This window comes from Caretta caretta, chromosome 7, assembly GCF_965140235.1.
Source record: "Caretta caretta isolate rCarCar2 chromosome 7, rCarCar1.hap1, whole genome shotgun sequence".
NCBI classification, from domain to species: Eukaryota; Metazoa; Chordata; order Testudines; family Cheloniidae; genus Caretta; species Caretta caretta.
Genome location: NC_134212.1, coordinates 120,457,342 through 120,474,516, shown reverse-complemented (window position 1 = coordinate 120,474,516; position 17,175 = coordinate 120,457,342). Strand labels below are relative to the sequence as shown.

Sequence of the window (17,175 nt, the reverse complement as noted above, 5' to 3'; positions counted from 1 at the left end):
AGTGATTTTCTTTCCTACAATGCAAAGGTATAAAAGAACACACAAAAACCTCTCTCTGTTTTCTGTTATTTCTTCTTCTTATCCTTATTTATTTTATCACGCCCAAAGGAGTGATATGCACTTTACAGCAAATACATAGTCATAGTCCCTGTCCCAAAGAGCTTACAATCTTCTGGGTGATGTTATGATGAGATTTTACTGCACCTTTATATTTCTGCAGAGGCCCATAAATCCTTCCCTGTCTGAATAATGGCTTATCACTTTTATGTCACTACAATTTAAATTACACATTAAGTTACTGCCTTAGAGCTGTGACCTCAAATAAGTCACTAAGCAAATATTTCTATTGTAGTCACCAACCATCGCCTGCACACACACATGGAGATCACTGTCCTAGATTTCTCTTTTAAGCTAGTTGAAATAGCTGATTCTGCCACCTGACTATAAACTATTCATGTCAACTGAGCCAAACCAGCATTGTTACAAGAGGAAACAAATAATAACACCTTAAATGAAATAAAACATCTTGAATCAAGTTCATTCCTGTTTGGAATGGAATCCCACCATGATTGCACCTGGCATCTTATGTTTGTGTTCACATGGTCCAGAGAATTTTGGCTCTCACCATCATCTATAATTTCAGAGGGACATAAATGGAGGAAACTAATAATAGCTCAGTTTAAAACTAGATTGAGAGGGTGTGATGCTGGTAGACCAGGTGCGAGCTCATGCCAAGGCCCCTAGGTCTCTCTGAACACTGACAAATGCATAGCTGTAAACCAGTCTGACTCACCTGTGTGTTAGCATTGTTAAAATTGATGTTAATTGTTCAATGTGTTCAATGTTCAGACATGATGAAATGCTTGTAGGATGCTGCATGTATTGATGACACTTATAGCAGCTGTAGCCCATGGTATAAGGTTATATTGCATGTTTGCATTGTGAACCTCTGTAACTGTGTAGCTCACCAAACAGGAAAGAAGCATTAATTAATGTAAAGTGCTGGGCATGCACACAAGAAGACCCAATGAAACCAAATGAGCCACTGTGAAACATCAAAGGACAGAAGGACTTTGTTGATTGCTGCCCCCCCTTCTACATACACCCGTGAAGAGGAGACAGGCATGCACACCTGTTTCATCAGTTTGAACTCTGGGGGAAGGAACTGTAACTCTATGCTGCTTGGAATTTGGCAAGGGCAATATTTCCAAGCATAAGCAAGGGATCCCCAATCTGCTTAGCTCTAAAGGACATAGAAAGCTTGCATACCACAGCAGCGTCTATTACTTTTTGAAACCTAAGACTGTAACTCAGTTGGGTGTGTATGTTTATCTGCTTTAACCTTGTAAATAACTCTCATTTCTTTTTCCTAGTTAATAAATCTTTAGTTAGTTTATTACAGAACTGGCTACAAGCTTTGTCTTTGGTGAGAGATCTAGAGAGGACAACTCACCCAGTGTAAGCGACTAGTTCATTGGGACTGGAAGTAACTTGGACATTATTGTGATTTTTGGTGTAAGGGACCCTCTATTGCAAAGACAAGTTTGCCTGGGTGGCAAGATAGATCAGAGTGCCCAAGAGGACTGTCTGTGACTCCATGTTAAGGCTGTTATAATACTTGAGGAGCTCACACTTGTTACTTGGTGGATGAAATCTAATTATAGAGCACACAACCAGTTTGGGGTTTGTATTCTGTTTCTTAACAGTTTGCCCTGAGATTGGCACTCATGGTTGTGAGCCACATTAGACAGCTTGACAAGGAGATTCTACTTCATGGCCAAATTCTCTCTAGGTTCTCGTCTGGCCCCCATCACCATAGTATCTGAGCACCTCATAAATGTTAATGAATTTATTGTCCTAACACCCCTGGGAGAGAGAGAACTCTTGTTATCTCTCTTGTACAAACAGGGAATTGAGGCATAGAGAGATTAAGTGATTTATCCAGGGTCACAGGAAGTCTGATAAAGAACCAAGAATCGAGCCCAGATGTCATGACTTCCAGCCCAATTCCTTTCTATGGGCTTGTCTTCACGGCAGAATTAACATGATCTGTAACTCCTGTCTTTCCCCCAACTCAAGTCCTGTCCACACACAAAACCCCTTACTCCAAGTGTGGTGGCTCTTTAAACTAGAATTGGATGACCTGTCAGGGGGTATAGGTTACAGCTTGAGTTAGCATGACTCGTCACCTGCAAACAGTCACTCTGTGCAGATTGAGTGAGGCCACTCTTACCTGTGCTAGGCCAGCTCAAGAGGACATAACTCCAGCTAACTCTGCAGTGAAGTCATAGCTTATATTACTAACTTCAGTGGGTTGCAAATCATCAAGAACGTGGTCACTATGGGCAACTGCAAGTTCACTGGAATTCCTCAATACGTGGGGATCCTCTTTTAACACAATTACCTTTGTCGGGTTCCTTCTCTAAATATAAATCCTCGAACACACAAAGATAATCCTGGGGACAATATTGCCTTCCATTACTAGTTTCCACTTCAGCCCTAAAGGCTCTCCTTTCAGCCATGTTAGCAAAGAGCAAGACAAACATCAGCAACAGGCATGTATCTATGAATAAGACTAATATAATTCTAGGGTGTATTAACGGGAGGGTTGTATGTAAGACACAGGAGGTAGTTGTCCCACTTTACTCAGCACTGGTGAGGTCCCAGCTGTGTCCAGGTTTGGTTAGCACACTTTAAGAAAAATGTGGACAAAGTGGTGAGAGTCCAGAGGAGAGCAACAAAAATAATAAAAGTTTTAGAAATCCGGACCTATGAGGACAGGTTAAAAAATTGGGCATGTTTAATCTTGAGAAAAGAAGACTGAGGGAGTACCTGATAATCTACGTATTTGAAAACTGTTATAAAGAGGACAATAAGCAATTGTTTTCCATGCCCCCAAAGGGTAAGCCAAGAAGTAATTGGTTTAGTTTGCGGCAAGGGGGGTTTAGGTCAGATGTTAAGAAAACCTTTCTATCTAAAGGATATTTAAGGGCTGCAACACATTACCTAGGGATGTTGTGGAATCCCCATCACTGGTGGCATAGGTGCTGACTCCATGGGTGCTCCGGGGCTGGAGCACCCATGGGGAAAAAATGGTGGGTGCTGAGCACCCACCGGCAGCCTCCATACCAGAACCTCCCCCCAGTGCCTCCTGCCTGCAGCAGGCCCTGCAGATCAGCGCTTACCCCTCCCCCCCAGCGCCTATTGCCTGCCATGGATCATCTGTTTTGTGGCATCAGGAGGTGCTGGGGGCGGGAGGGAGAGGGAAGGGGGTGGAACTAGGCGGGGCAGGAAGAGGTGGGGTGGAGCAAGGGTGGGAAGAAGCAGGGGTGGGGCCTTGGAGGAAGGGGTGGAGTGGGGGCAAGGCCTGGGCAGAAGTGGGGGGGAGCACCCTCCCCCCCCCAGCAGATTAGAAACTCGGTGCCTATGATTGGTGGCTTTTAAGAACCGGTTAGACAAACATCTGTCAGGGATGGTGTAGGTGTACTTCATCCTGCCTTGGTGTCAGGGATGGATTAGATGACCTCTTGAGGTTCCTTCCAGCAATGTGCCCTTGTTGCCAAGAAGGTCAATGGCATATTGGGCTGTATTAGTAGTGGCATTGCCAGCAGATCGAGGGAAATGATTATTCCCCTCTATTTGGCACTGGTGAGGCCACACCTGGAGTACTGTGTCCAGTTTTGGTCCCACCACTACAGAAGGGATGTGGACAAACTGGAGGGAGTCCAGCGGGGGAAAACGAAAATGATTAGGGGGCTGGGGCACATGACTTACTAGGAGAGGCTGAGGGAACTGGGGTTATTTAGTCTGCAGAAGAGAAGAGTGAGGGGGAATTTTATAGTGACCTTCAATTACCTGAAGGGGGGTTCCAAAGAGGATGGAGCTAGGCTGTTCTCAGTGGCGGCAGATGACAGAACAAGAAGCAATGGGTCTCAAGTTGCAGTGGGGGAGGTCTAGGTTGGAGATTAGGAAACACTATTTCACTAAGAGGGTGGTGAAGCACTGGAATGGGTTACCTTGGGAGGTGGTAGAATCTCCATCCTTAGAGGTTTTTAAGGCTCAGCTTGACAAAGCCTTGGCTGGAATGATTTAGTTGTTGTTGGTTCTGCTTTGAGCAGGAGGTTGGACTAGACGACCTCCTGAGATCTCTTCCAACCCTAATATTCTATGATTCTATGATGTAGGCAGGTATTGTTAGCCCCGTTTTACAGTTGGGAAAACTGATGCTCAGAGAGATTATGGCCAACTTTTTAAAACTTGGAGACGGAAAGGTAGGCATCAAAATCTATATTAAGGCCCTGAAATCAGTTGCCACTTTTTAAAGGTGCTGAGCATCTGCATTAAATTCCCTGGAGCCAAAAGTTAAATTCTCTGCAGGCCCAATCTAGCCCATCATCCTTCTGAGGCAGATGGTAGATGTGTGTGGCTCTTCCAGATGAGAACTTAAAACCTGTTATCTGTCTACTCTGGAAAATGTTTAATAATATTAATAAAAGATAGTACCTCATCCATCTTGTCTCTCTAATAATCCCCAGGCATTTTGTTTGAGTAGGAGTTTGTCTCAGCGTCATTGACCAAAATTCCCCTTGGCTACACTGATGGGCTATAAGCTGGATGGTTAGCCCCTCCCCAGTGGCTGCATTTCAGTGGCATGGTATATAGCTTGTAATAATGTTCTGGGATCCTTTGCTGGAAACACTGTAACAGAAAGAGATGTGAAGGAAGAGGGATGGGATGGAGTAGGAGATAATCAAAGCTGCCTTTCCCCAAGTTGGGGGGATCCCTTAGGTCCTCAGTGACAATGCTCTGGGTTTGACAAATGCTGCAACCATGCAGTGCCACCATTATCCAAAGCCATCTAAGGGGAGGAGATGTTGTTTCCCCGATTTACACCTGAGGAGCTGGGAGTTGGGGAGGCAGCAGCCAGGAGACTATCCTCTACACAGCTGGGTTAGGAGGTGAGGGGAATCGGCTGCGTGTGGGGACCCTGGCTCAAAGGAGGGCAGGCATGGCCCCTGAGCAAGGGCAATGAGGGTGTCAGGTCCTGCCCTATCTAACATGTTTATTGCCCAGTCGGTGTGCTTCTTCCTGTTTCCTTGCCACCTGTGACCCCCCCCCGAGTCCCACCCCCTGTCTTCCTCACCTCCTGCCCTAATGATCCCCCTAATCACATTTCATTCCTCACCCCAACCTCCCTCCCTCCTGCTCAACCAACCTCCCGGCTGCCCCACCTCATCCCCTGCCCTGCCCCATCCCAACCCCCCTGCCCTAGTGACCCCCCGCAGGCCCACCTCATCCCCTGCCCTGCTCCATCCCCACCCCATGCCCTAGTGACCCCGCACTGGCCCACCTCATCCCCACCCCCTGCCCTAGTGACCCCCCGCTGCCCCACCTCATCCCCTGCCCTGCTCCATCCCCACCCCCTGCCCTAGTGACCCTGCACTGGCCCATCTCATCCCCCGCCCTGCCCCATCCCAACCCCCCTACCCTAGTGACCCCCTCCTGGCCCACCTCATCCCCTGCCCTGCCCCATCCCAACCCCCCTGCCCTAGTGACCCCCCGCTGCCCCACCTCATCCCCCACCCTGCTCCATCCCCACCCCCTGCCCTAGTGACCCCCTGCTGGCCCACCTCACCCCCCGCCCTGCTCTATCCCCACCCCCTGCCCTAGTGACCCCCCGCTGCCCCACCTCATCCCCCGCCCTGCCCCACACCACCCCCTGCCCCAGCAGAGAGCAGAGGGGGCGGGGAGCCGGTTGCTAGGAGACGGGAGGGGCGGCCCGTGTACACAGCCGCGTCCCGGTAGCCGGAGCCGCCAGAGCCGCCGAAACCCGCCCCCTCCGGCCCCCCCGCGGGGACCCGCCGACCCCCCCCGGGCCAGCGCCGGGCCGGAGCCCCTCCCGCTCCGCGGCAAGATGAGCGAGGTGAGCAGCCCCTCCCCCGCCAGGCCGGCCCCCTCCTCCCCCCATGGTACCGCTCCCCCCGCCCGGCCCCCCCCGCTCCCCCAACGCGCGCCCCTCTCCCCTGCCCAACCCCCCCGCTGCACCCCCCCGCGCCCCTCTCCCCTGCCCAACCCCCCCTGCACTCCGCTGCGCCCCTTTTCCCTGCCCAGCCCCCCCGCTGCACACCCCCGCGCCCCTCTCCCCCGCCCAGACCCCCCCGCTCCCCCCGCGCGCCCCCCTTAAACCCCCCCGCGCGCCTCTCCCCTGCCCAGCCCCTCCCGCTCCCCCCGCGCGCCCCTCTCCTCCGCCCAGCCCCCCCGCTCCCCTCTCTCCTCCGCCCAGCCCCCCCGCTCCCTCCCGCGCGCCCCTCTCCTCCGCCGAGCCCCCCTGCTCCCCTCGCGCGCCTCTCCCCGCCCAGCCCCCCCGCTGCACCCCCCCCGCGCCCCTCTCCCCTGCTTCCCTCTCCCCTCCCCAACCCCCCCTGCACTCCGCTGCGCCCCTTTTCCCTGCCCAGCCCCCCCCGCGCCCCTCCCCAGCCCCCCCTGCACCCCCCTGCGCCCCTCTTCCCTGCCCAGCCCCTCCCACCGCCTGCTCCCCCGTGCGCCTGTCTTCCCTGCTCAGCCACTTGCTCCTGTGTGTGCCCCTCTTCCCTGCCCAGCCCCTCCTGCTCCCCCCTTGCACCCCTCTTCCCTTCTCAGCGCCCTGCTCCCCGGTGCACCCCTCTTCCCTGCCCAGGCTCTCCCGTCTCCTTTCCCAGCCCCCTGATCTCCCCATCTTTCTCTGCACCCTCCTTGCTTTCCTTTCCCCTCTCCCCATCGCACTCTTTATCCCCTCCCTTCTCTCCTCCTCCCCATCCCCTCCCCAGCACCCTCCTCACCATCCCTTTGCTCTCTCCTCCCTATCCCCTTCTCTCCACTGCTCTCTCTGTCCTGCCCCTTTCTTCATTAGAATCTCAGCCCATCCCAGCCTGTGGTTTGGGGCTCCTGCTCCAAGGGTCACCCAACGTAAGTGTCCCCAAGTGCCTGACCATGGTGTTTAAAGTACTCTGAGAAAAGACGGGGATGTCTGTCATAATCTGGGAGCAGCAACTTTGATAAGATTGTGCTGAAAATGTGCCCTTCAGCAACCCAATTAATAAAGACATTCCTTTGCTGGGTCTGGCACCCCTTGCGACCCACTCCTCCTCCCTATGAGAGCAGCGCAGTGGGCTGAGGTAACAACAACAAGTCCCGGTCATTGCAGGGTGGGATTTCAAACCTGGGATCGCTGGAGCTTAGTGTATGAGCCTCTACTGCATGAGATAAAAGCCCCATGGCCCTTAACTAATGCTGTAGCAGTCTCATTACTCTCTAAATCAGGGGTGGGCAAACTATGGCCTGGGGGCCGCATCTGGCCCTTCAGATGTCTTAATCTGGCCCTCAAGTTCCCACTGGGGAGTGGGGTCTGGGGCTTGCCCCGCTCCAGCCAGGGAGCGGGGTCAGGGGCTTTCCCTGCTCTGTGCAGCTCCCGGAAACAGTGCTATGTCCCCCCTCCAGCTCCTACACGGAGGGGCAGCCAGGGGACTCCACACGCTGCCCCTGCCCCGAGTGCCGCTCCCGCAGCTCCCATTTGCTGGGAACCGAGGCCAATGGGAGCTGCAGGGAGGGTGCCTGAGGACGGGGCAGCGCGCAGAGCTGCGCCTCCGCATGGGAGCCAGAGAGGGGACATGCTGCTGCTTCCAGGAGCTGCTTGAGGTAAGTGCCACCCCGAGTCTGCAACCGTGACCCCCTCTCGCACCCCTGCCCCAGCCATGATCCCCCTCCTTCCCTCTGAACCCCATGGTCCCAGCCCGGAGCACCCTCCTGTGCCCCAACTCCTCATACCCAGCCCCACCCCAGAGCCTGCACCTCCAGCTAGAGTCCGAACCCCCTTCCAAACCCCAACCCCCAATTTCGTGAGCATTCATGGCCCACCATACAATTTCCATGCCCAGATGTGGCCTTCGGGCCAAAAAGTTTGCCCACCCCTGCTCTAAGTGGTCTCGATGCCACTAGAGGGGACAGAACACTACACCCAGGAGGTGTGTGGGTTACACTGAGGCTTTCTGCACAGCTTTAATCCAGATCTAGCTGAGGACAAACCCCTTTGCAGTTCATTGTGCCTGGGCCTTTTCTTGTCTTCTGCCCTCTATTTGAAACTTTGCCAATGTAGATTCTTGAAGCTCTGGGCAAAGGAGTCACTGGGGCTGACCAGACTCTGACACTAATACTGTTTATCTCATCCACGTCGTTTCGTTTTCATATATGCATTTCTATCAGCAATTAAAATGTTGCAGAGTTTTAAATGATTTGAGAGGCTGATCAGGTGGCGGAGAAGAATCTGCTTGTTGGTGCACCTGAAGCTATTTCTGATGAGGATAGAAAATGATGTAAGACACACGTGGTGAGATTTTTAAGCAGCCAATAAGTTTGGATGCCTCAGTGTTTGGTGTCCATCTTGAGACATGTTGGGCCTAATTTTCAGAGCTCCCAAGACTTTGATCAACTTTAATTGGAGGCACGGTGCCGATCATTTCTTGAAATCAGGCCCAGCCAAGCACCCAGAAAAGCAGGCACAACAAATCATTGGCCACTTTAAAAAAAAATCTGGTCCAGAGTGTGGGCCAAATTCCTATCTGCTGCATCATGTACATTGGTAGATTTACACCAGGGATGCATTCAGCCCTATGTGTGTTGCTGGTTTTAACGTCATGTCACCAAAAAGTTTTACCAAAAATATTTTCTCACCAACACACAAAAAGATGAACCTTAACTCATTTCATTAGGATGTTATTTGTAAGCTCTAAGAAAGGTATTTTAAGAGTCAAATGAATATTGTGAGCACCTTCCAATTTAATTAGTCTTTGTCTAAATGGCATATCCAAATATATGGAATAATAATACATTTAGTCTTAAGATATGAGATGAATGTTTTACATGTACTAGAAAAAGATCCATTACTCGCAAGCTTATTTGGTGTGATTCTCTTTTCACACCAATTTCACACTGGTTTAACAACTCTATTTTAATGAAGTCATTCCAGTGTAAGAGAGATCAGAATTAAAGCCTTAGACATTAGACATAAAAAGCATCCATCTTGTCCGTTACCCGTTGGCCTCTACAAATAGAATGGAATGTGAATTTCATATGGGAGGGAGGGAGCTGCTACACAGAAGGTTTACATCATGGTTAGTTACCAATGAGCTGTCATTAATATATTGCTGTTATCTCTTGTGGTCATCTGCTGACAAAACTGGGATTTTTGAACTCCCCTTGCTAATTGATTATCCACCTCATTTAACACAGGAAAGGAACGACAGACTGTGTGTAGAAGAAAATGCCTTCGAAGCACTGGAAAAAGACTTCCAAGAAGTCATCAATGAACTTATGGGAGATAAAAGTCTGGAGAAATTCCGAATAGAATATGAGAAGCTCCACACGGTTATGAAGAAATCGTATGAAAATGAAAGGCGTCTCATGTCAAAATGCAGGGAGCTGAATGCTGAGATTGTGGTGAATTCGGCTAAAGTGGCTACAGCCCTGAAGCTCTCTCAAGATGATCAGATGACGATAACATCACTGAAGAGGGTAAAATTTAAATAGAATTAAATACGAACAGAAAATATTTAATGGAGGACGCAGTAGTTAGCTGAGGGAAAATTTTAATCAGTTCAGTGTCTTGAAGATATAGTTCTGCTATAGAGAAGTGATATGAGCTAGTGGACTGAGTATAGAGTTGGGAGCTGAAACCTTCTGTCTAACCTCTGCTCTTCTACTGACTTGCTGAGTTGCATTTGGGCATGTCTCAACATCTATCAGTCTAATTTTGTGCTTATTTACACAGTCCACTCTAACTCTGTTGGCTTCAAAGGAGTTAGTAATTCTTTGCTTAAGATGATTTATCTGTAAAATGGGAGTAATATTAAATACTTCACAGGGGCATTTCGAGATTAATTAGTTGATGTTTCTGAAATGCTATAGACATTTTAAATATTGGCAAGACATGAAAAATCCACCTGCCTATTGCAAGTAGGATTTTTCCCCAAGGGAGTGTCATGAACTTTTGTAAATTTTCATTAAAAAAAATTAAGCTTCTTGTCCTTATGTTTGAGAAGACAACCATCCATATGTGATCTGAGTGTAAATTCTTGGGAGTACTATCATCCCAAGTCAGCAGATGTAATGCCGACAGACCCTGGTTGTCGGCAGGCGGGATTGAACATGGGACCTCAGTGCATGAGCCTCTACTGCATGAGCTAAAAGCCATATGCCTCTTCAATAAGGCTGTAGAGTAGACTCATTAATAACTGGGATTATTTATTCTGCAGAAGAGACGAATGAGGGGGGATTTGATAGCTGCTTTCAACTACCTGAAAGGGGGTTCCAAAGAAGATGGACCTAGACTGTTCTCAGTGGTAGCAGATGACAGAACAAGGAGTAATGGTCTCAAGTTGCAGTGAGGGAGGTTTAGGTTGGATATTAGGAAAAACTTTTTCACTAGGCGGGTGGTGAAGCACTGGAATGGGTTACTTAGCAAGGTGGTGGAATCTACTTCCTTAGAGATTTTTAAGGTCAGGCTTGACAAAGCCCTGGCTGGGATGATTTAATTGGGGATCGGTCCTGCTTTGAGCAGGGGGTTGGATTAGATGACCTCCTGAGGTCCCTTCCAACCCAGATATTCTATCTCTCTGAGTGGTTTCGGTGTCCCTAGAGCTTTCTCCAGAAGCTGACCAAATGCTTTACACCCAGGAGGTGTTCTTGTGCCTCTGCTACTGCTCAGGGCTTTCCCAAATTGTGGCAGAATGAAAACTGTCTAAATTCTTGCAGGTTTTTCCTGATGCTAATTAGATCCTTATAGACAGTTCTGAAATTGATGCGAATCATGTCAATTTCACTCTGCTTCTATCTGGGCAATCTCTCAGCAGGAGTGGAGGGAGGCACTGGAACTGTTCATGGGGAAGAAGACTCAAAAAGTGGAAGCTGGGGAGGGTGATAGAGTAGCAGAGAAATCCTCTCATAAATACCATAAAGCTGAAGAGGGGTAGAGTGGGAAGGATATTATCTCTGCTAATTTCAGCAGCCAAAAGGCTGAAGGATTGTACAGAGTAACAGCACCCACCATTGTAGCAGCCGAGAGACTGGTGTGGGAAGGGTGTGTGACCGGTTGGATCACAGAAACCCCCTTGGGACTCTCAACTGATGTGCCAAGACTACTTCTGCCCCTGCTTTCCCTGCCAGCTTGGGACTCCAGCACCCTGTCTTGCTGAGCCAGACACTCCAGTCGGCTCCAACACAGACCCAGGGTCTGAACCACGTGCCCCAAAGCTGCAGAATTAACTGAAAACAACTTAAGAAGTGTTCCTGTCTTTAACACTCAGATGCCCAAACCCCAAATAAATCAGTTTTACCCTGTATAAAGCGTATACAGGGTAAACTCAAATTGTTCGCCCTCTATAACACTGATAGATATGCACAGCTGTTTGCCCCCACCCCCAGGTATTAATATATTCTCTGGGTTAATAATATGTAAAAAGTGATTTTATTAAATACAGAAAGTAGGATTTAAGTGGTTCCAAGTAATAGCAGACAGAACAAAGTGAATTACCAAGCAAAATAAAATAGAACATGCAAGTCTATGTCTAAGAAACCCGAATGCAGATAAAAACCTCACCCAGTAAGTTTCCTTTTACAGACTAGTTTCCTTCTAGTCTGGGTCCAGCAATCACTCACACCCCCCTGTAGTTACTGTCCTTTGTTCCAGTTTCTTTCAGGTATCCTTGGGGGTGGAGAGGCTATCTCCTGAGCCAGCTGAAGACAAAATGGAGGGGTCTCCCAGGGGTTTAAATAGACTTTCTCTTGAGGGTGGACACCTCTCCCTCCCCCTGTGTAGAATCCAGCTACAAAATGGAGTTTTGGAGTCACATGGGCCAGTCACATGTCCATGCATGACTGAGTTTCTTACCAGCCAAGCCCCATTCCTGGGAAAGCTCAGATGTGGACTGGCATCTTCAAGTGGTTCTTGATTGGGCACTTAATTTGCACATTGCTTTCTCCAGAAGCTGACCAAATGCTTTACAAAGGCTACTCAAAAATCAAGCAAGTACACGCCAATATTCATAACTTTGAATACAAAAATGATACATGCATACAAATAGGATGAATAGATTCAGTAGATCATAACCTTCACAGAGATATGTTACATGGCATATATAGCATAAAACATATTCCAGTTATGTCATATATATACATTCATAAGCATATTTCCATAAAGCCTTATGGGGGCACCGTCACCAGGTGCAGGACAATATGTTACAGTTAGAGAGGCAGGGCACAATAAACAGCTCATAACTGTTACTCTTTTAAAGCACAGGGATGTGCTGATGTGGGGGCACAGAGCACAGGTATTGCTCAGTTTGGCTAACAGGCTTAATCTTTGGGCTAAGTATTCAGGTATCACTATAACATTGTTACAAAAATGTTCTTATCATGTCTTTGAGAAACTCTTTAGTTGCTATTGATTTTTTTCAGCGTACCCTCAAAATTGCTTGCTGTTTTGCTGTCTGAAAAGGAATCCTATGACTAATCCTAATTTCACTGTCCTTCACTATCATTTCACTAACTAGTTGCTTTGAAAAGACCGTCAGATGTGCAGGGCTAGAAATTGCAGCATAGACACTTGGGCTTGAGCTGGAGCTGTGCTCTGAGACCCTCCCATCCTTGCAGGGTCTCAAAAATAAGGTTCTAGCCGTAGCCTGAATGTCTATACTGCAGTTTTATAGCCACAGTGTCTGAACCCTGCAAGCCTGAGTAAGCTGACTCTGGCCAGCTGTGGCTATGCCATGAGTCTTTTATCACAGTGTGTGCTAGGGAAAGGAGAATTCTCTTGGGGCAGTTCCTGAAAAACAATAAAAGTAAAGACCTAAATGTTGGTGACTGGCTAGGTCACGGAGGTAATGGGTGCAGAGCCTTTTCCTTCTAGATCACTGGGTCAAATCCAAAAGAAGGCCCCAGTCCTGCAGTATGAACAGCAGAAGCAGACCCATGCACCTTGTGAAGTCCTGTTGAAATGTTCCGGTGCAGAGGCCTGACTCTTTAGATCAGATTGAAGGAAAGTGGCCTAGGTCAATAGTGATCAGTAGTTGTTACCATTTGAGGCTGCTCAGCCCTGTGTTTTATGGTTTCAATCCATTTTCTTATGTACACTTCACATAATAGCTCTTTGTTGACAGTCACATCAGAGAAGCTAAGTACTGAACTGAACTACAGAGAATAAATTTCACGCTTGCCTCTAGAGGTGTCCCACCATGTTAGGATGGAGGGACATTATCAGAGCAGTGTTCAGAAGCCTGTGCTGCCCTTGCTCTGGCTAACAGGACTTCATTCTCCAGGGCTGTCAACCCAGGACTGTTAACCAGCGCTACTAATTTTCGAGCTTGGTCTACACTGCAGACTTATGTTGGTATAGCTGTATCAGTCAGGGATGTGGAAAATCCACACTCCTGAGCGATGCAATTATGCTGACTGAACTCTGTGTGCAGTTCTGGTCTCCCATGTTTAAGAAGGATGAATTCAAACTGTAACAGGTACAGAGAAGGGCTACTAGGATGATCCGAGGAATGGAAAACTTGTCTTATGAAAGGAGACTCAAGGAGCTTGGCTTGTTTAGCCTAACTAAAAGAAGGCTGAGGGGAGATATGATTGATCTCTATAAATATATCAGAGGGATAAATACCGGAGAGGGAGAGGAATTATTTAAGCTCAGTACCAATGTGGACACAAGAACAAATGGATGTAAACTGGCCACCAGGAAGTTTAGACTTGAAATTAGACGAAGGTTTCTAACCATCAGAGGAGTGAAGTTTTGGAATAGCCTTCCAAGGGAAGCAATGGGGGCAAAAGATCTATCTGGCTTTAAGATTAAACTCGATAAGTTTATGGAGGAGATGGTATGATGGGATAACATGGTTTTGGTAATTAAATATTCATGGTAAATAGGCCCAATGGCCTGTGATGGGATATTAGATGGGGTGGGATCTGAGTTACCCAGGAAAGAATTTTCTGTAGTATCTGGCTGGTGAATCTTGCCCATATGCTTAGGGTTTAGCTGATCGCCATATTTGGGGTCGGGAAGGAATTTTCCTCTAGGGCAGATTGGAAGAGGCCCTGGAGGTTTTTCACCTTCCTCTGTAGCATGGGGCATGGGTCACTTGCTGGAGGATTCTCTGCTCCTTGAAGTCTTTAAACCACGATTTGAGGACTTCAATAGCTCAGACATAGGTGAGAGGTTTTTCGCAGGAGTGGTGGGTGAAATTCTGTGGCCTGCGTTGTGCAGGAGGTCAGACTAGATGATCATAATGGTCCCTTCTGACCTAAATATCTATGAATCTATGACAACGCTGTGGCAATGGGAGGGCTTCTCCCGTCGACATAGATACCACTCAGGGAGGTGGATTAACTATGCTCTCTCATCCCTGCAGGTAGCGTCTTCACTAAGCACTACAGCACCTCCACTGCAACACTGTATGTGTAGGCAAGCCCTCAGTCTTTGAAAAATTAAATTGGTGCAATCACTTTTGTTACTTAAACACCCATACAGTTACAGATCATAATGGTCCCTTCTGACCTAAATATCTATGAATCTACAGCTTATGAACTAGCTGCTTTATAATCTTTAGAAATCTTTTCCACACATTTTCTGAACGACTGTTAGTACAACCATCAAGTATAGCTCAGTCTCTGGTGTTAATTATGCAATAAATTGCAATGCATTTTTTAATTACTAATTGTAATTTGATTATCTAAAAGATTATGACATGCTCTGTATTTTCTAAGTCCTATCTTTCCAATGAGTAATATGTGATTTTTAAAAACAGAGGTTTCCATCATCAGAGATTTCCTTTCTTTTAATCTTGAATGTAAAAGAAGCAACCTCCCATTCTTCCACTTGAAGTTAGAAACAGATTACTACAATTAGGTAACATTAGGCTTAGTCCTGTTCCAGCTAAAGTAAATTGCAAAATCCCATTCAGGATGTCTCCAGTTTACATATTGCCCTAGATCAGTGAGCATGCAAACTGAAATTTTGTCATAGAGAGCATAAGGATCTACAGGCCCAATCCTGTAACCTTTACTTTTAGGTGAGCAATCATTATTTACCTGAGTAGCCCCATTGACTTTTGTGAGAATACTCAGCTGAGTAAAGTTGCAAGTTCAATTGAAGTTAATAAAAAGATTCCCCATGACTTCAGTGGGAGTTGGATGGGAGGCTGATATCGGGATCTACTAGTGCAGACCTTAGTGCCTATACAGAGTTTCATTGAAAGGTTTGGGGTCTAAATCTGAAATAAATCTCCAAACTCCTAGTAAGTCTGGTATTTGAATTTTAACTAGTACGTTTGGCTTATGTTTCTTTTCTTCTCCCACAATACTGAGAGCTAGAGACACCTACCAGCCTTGACTGCTAACTTCCTTACTTCCATCTGTTTGTTACACAACCTTCATAAGATATTAAAGAGACACTCTTAACGTGGAATCTAGTAAATTTCAAAAAAAAGTTAAAAGCAGCTTAAGTTACTGCAACTATGCCTTAGTCATCTGGCAATTTTTGTGGCATCACAACTGCATTTTCCTATTACAAAAAGTTTCTCTCTCCAGTTACTGGGTGAAAGACCCCCTCCCCCGCAGTTCTCCCTCCAAAAAACAAAACAAAAAAACCCACCTACAACCAAAGGAGGCTGACTAGGACTCCGATTCAGCAAAATATGTAAGCATCTGTGTCAAGATTCCCTCCCCACTCTGAACTCTAGGGTACAGACATGGGGACCTGCATGAAAGACCCCCTAAGCTTATTCTTACCAGCTTAGGTTAAAAACTTCCCCAAGGTACACACTAGGCCTTGTCCTTGAACAGTATGTTGCCACCACCAAGCGTTTTAAATAAAGAACAGGGAAAGAGACCACTTGGAGACGTCTTCCCCCAAAATATCCCCCCAAGCCCTACACCCCCTTTTCTGGGGAAGGCTTGATAATAATCCTCACCACTTGGTGCAGGAGAACACAGACCCAATCCCTTGGATCTTAAGAACAATGAAAAATCAATCAGGTTCTTAAAAGAAGAATTTTAATTAAAGAAAAGGTAAAAGAATCACCTCTGTAAAATCAGGATGGTAAATATCTTACAGGGTAATCAGATTCAAAACATAGAGAATCCCTCTAGGCAAAACCTTAAATTACAAAAAGACACAAAAACAGGAATATACATTCCCTCCAGCACAGCTTATTTTACCAGCCATTAAACAAAAGAAAATCTAACGTGTTTTCTAGCTAGATTACCTATTAACTTTACAGGAGTTGTAAGGCTGCATTCCTGATCTGTTCCCGGCAAAAGCATCACACAGACAGACAGAATCCTTTGTTCCACCCCCCTCCAGATTTGAAAGTATCTTGTCCCCTCATTTTGGGTCAGGTGCCAGCGAGGTTACCTTAGTTTCTTAACCCTTTCCTGGTGAAAGGGTTTTGCCTCTGGCCAGGAGGGATTTTATAGCACTGTCTACAGAAAGGTGGTTACCCTTCCCTTTATAGTTATGACAATCCGCCTAAATGTAAGCACAGAGTAGTTCCACCACAGCTCTAAATACGGCTTAAACTAAGACATATGAAGTCAATAGGACTATGTATGGGCTTAAAGTTAGGCACATGCTCAAGTGCTTTGCTGAAGCAGGGCCTCACTAACTCTCTACATGGGAAACAGCTAAAGTGACTTTGTGAAAATAGTCTCTGTGACAGGGATTGGATGGCCTTGAGGGACGATGGAGGGGGAATACAGGTGCAGTTGCCCTGAACTGTGACAGTATTGTCAACAAATGCACAAAGTAAACTGGAAAAAAAATCTTTTTTCCCCTCCTCTAATCTCAGTTATAATGATTTTAGGTATTACTTGTAACTAGAGTAGATGAAACATTTTAAGACAGAAATATGATTTTTTTAATGTCCCTTAAGACATGAAGTCTCAGAGAGTTGAGTGAGTTTTTGGCCATAAAACTCCCATTGGCTTCAGTGGGAGTCACGCAACCAAATCCTACAACAAGAGTTGCAAATGTTAAGCCCAGTGTGTCTATTAGAGAAAATGGACCAGATCCTCAATTGAGTATAAATAGATAGTGCTTGACTGACCTAGTATAATATGCACTGGCCACAGTGAATAGTCCATGGAAGGAGA

The 17,175-nt window shown here is 47.1% G+C and overlaps 1 protein-coding gene across 2 annotated transcripts in view; it reads left to right on the top strand.

Moving 5' to 3' along the window:
* The first annotated feature begins 5,790 nt into the window (after positions 1–5,790).
* The window catches only part of CFAP58 (cilia and flagella associated protein 58), a 141,883-nt gene continuing 130,498 nt past the window's right edge, over positions 5,791–17,175 (top strand). For both annotated transcript variants that reach the window (XM_048858401.2, XM_048858400.2), the window contains exons 1-2: positions 5,791–5,923; positions 9,265–9,546. In XM_048858401.2, coding sequence (XP_048714358.2) covers positions 5,915–5,923; positions 9,265–9,546 — 291 coding nt within the window. In that variant the 5' untranslated portion in view covers positions 5,791–5,914. The remainder of the gene's footprint in view (positions 5,924–9,264; positions 9,547–17,175) is intronic.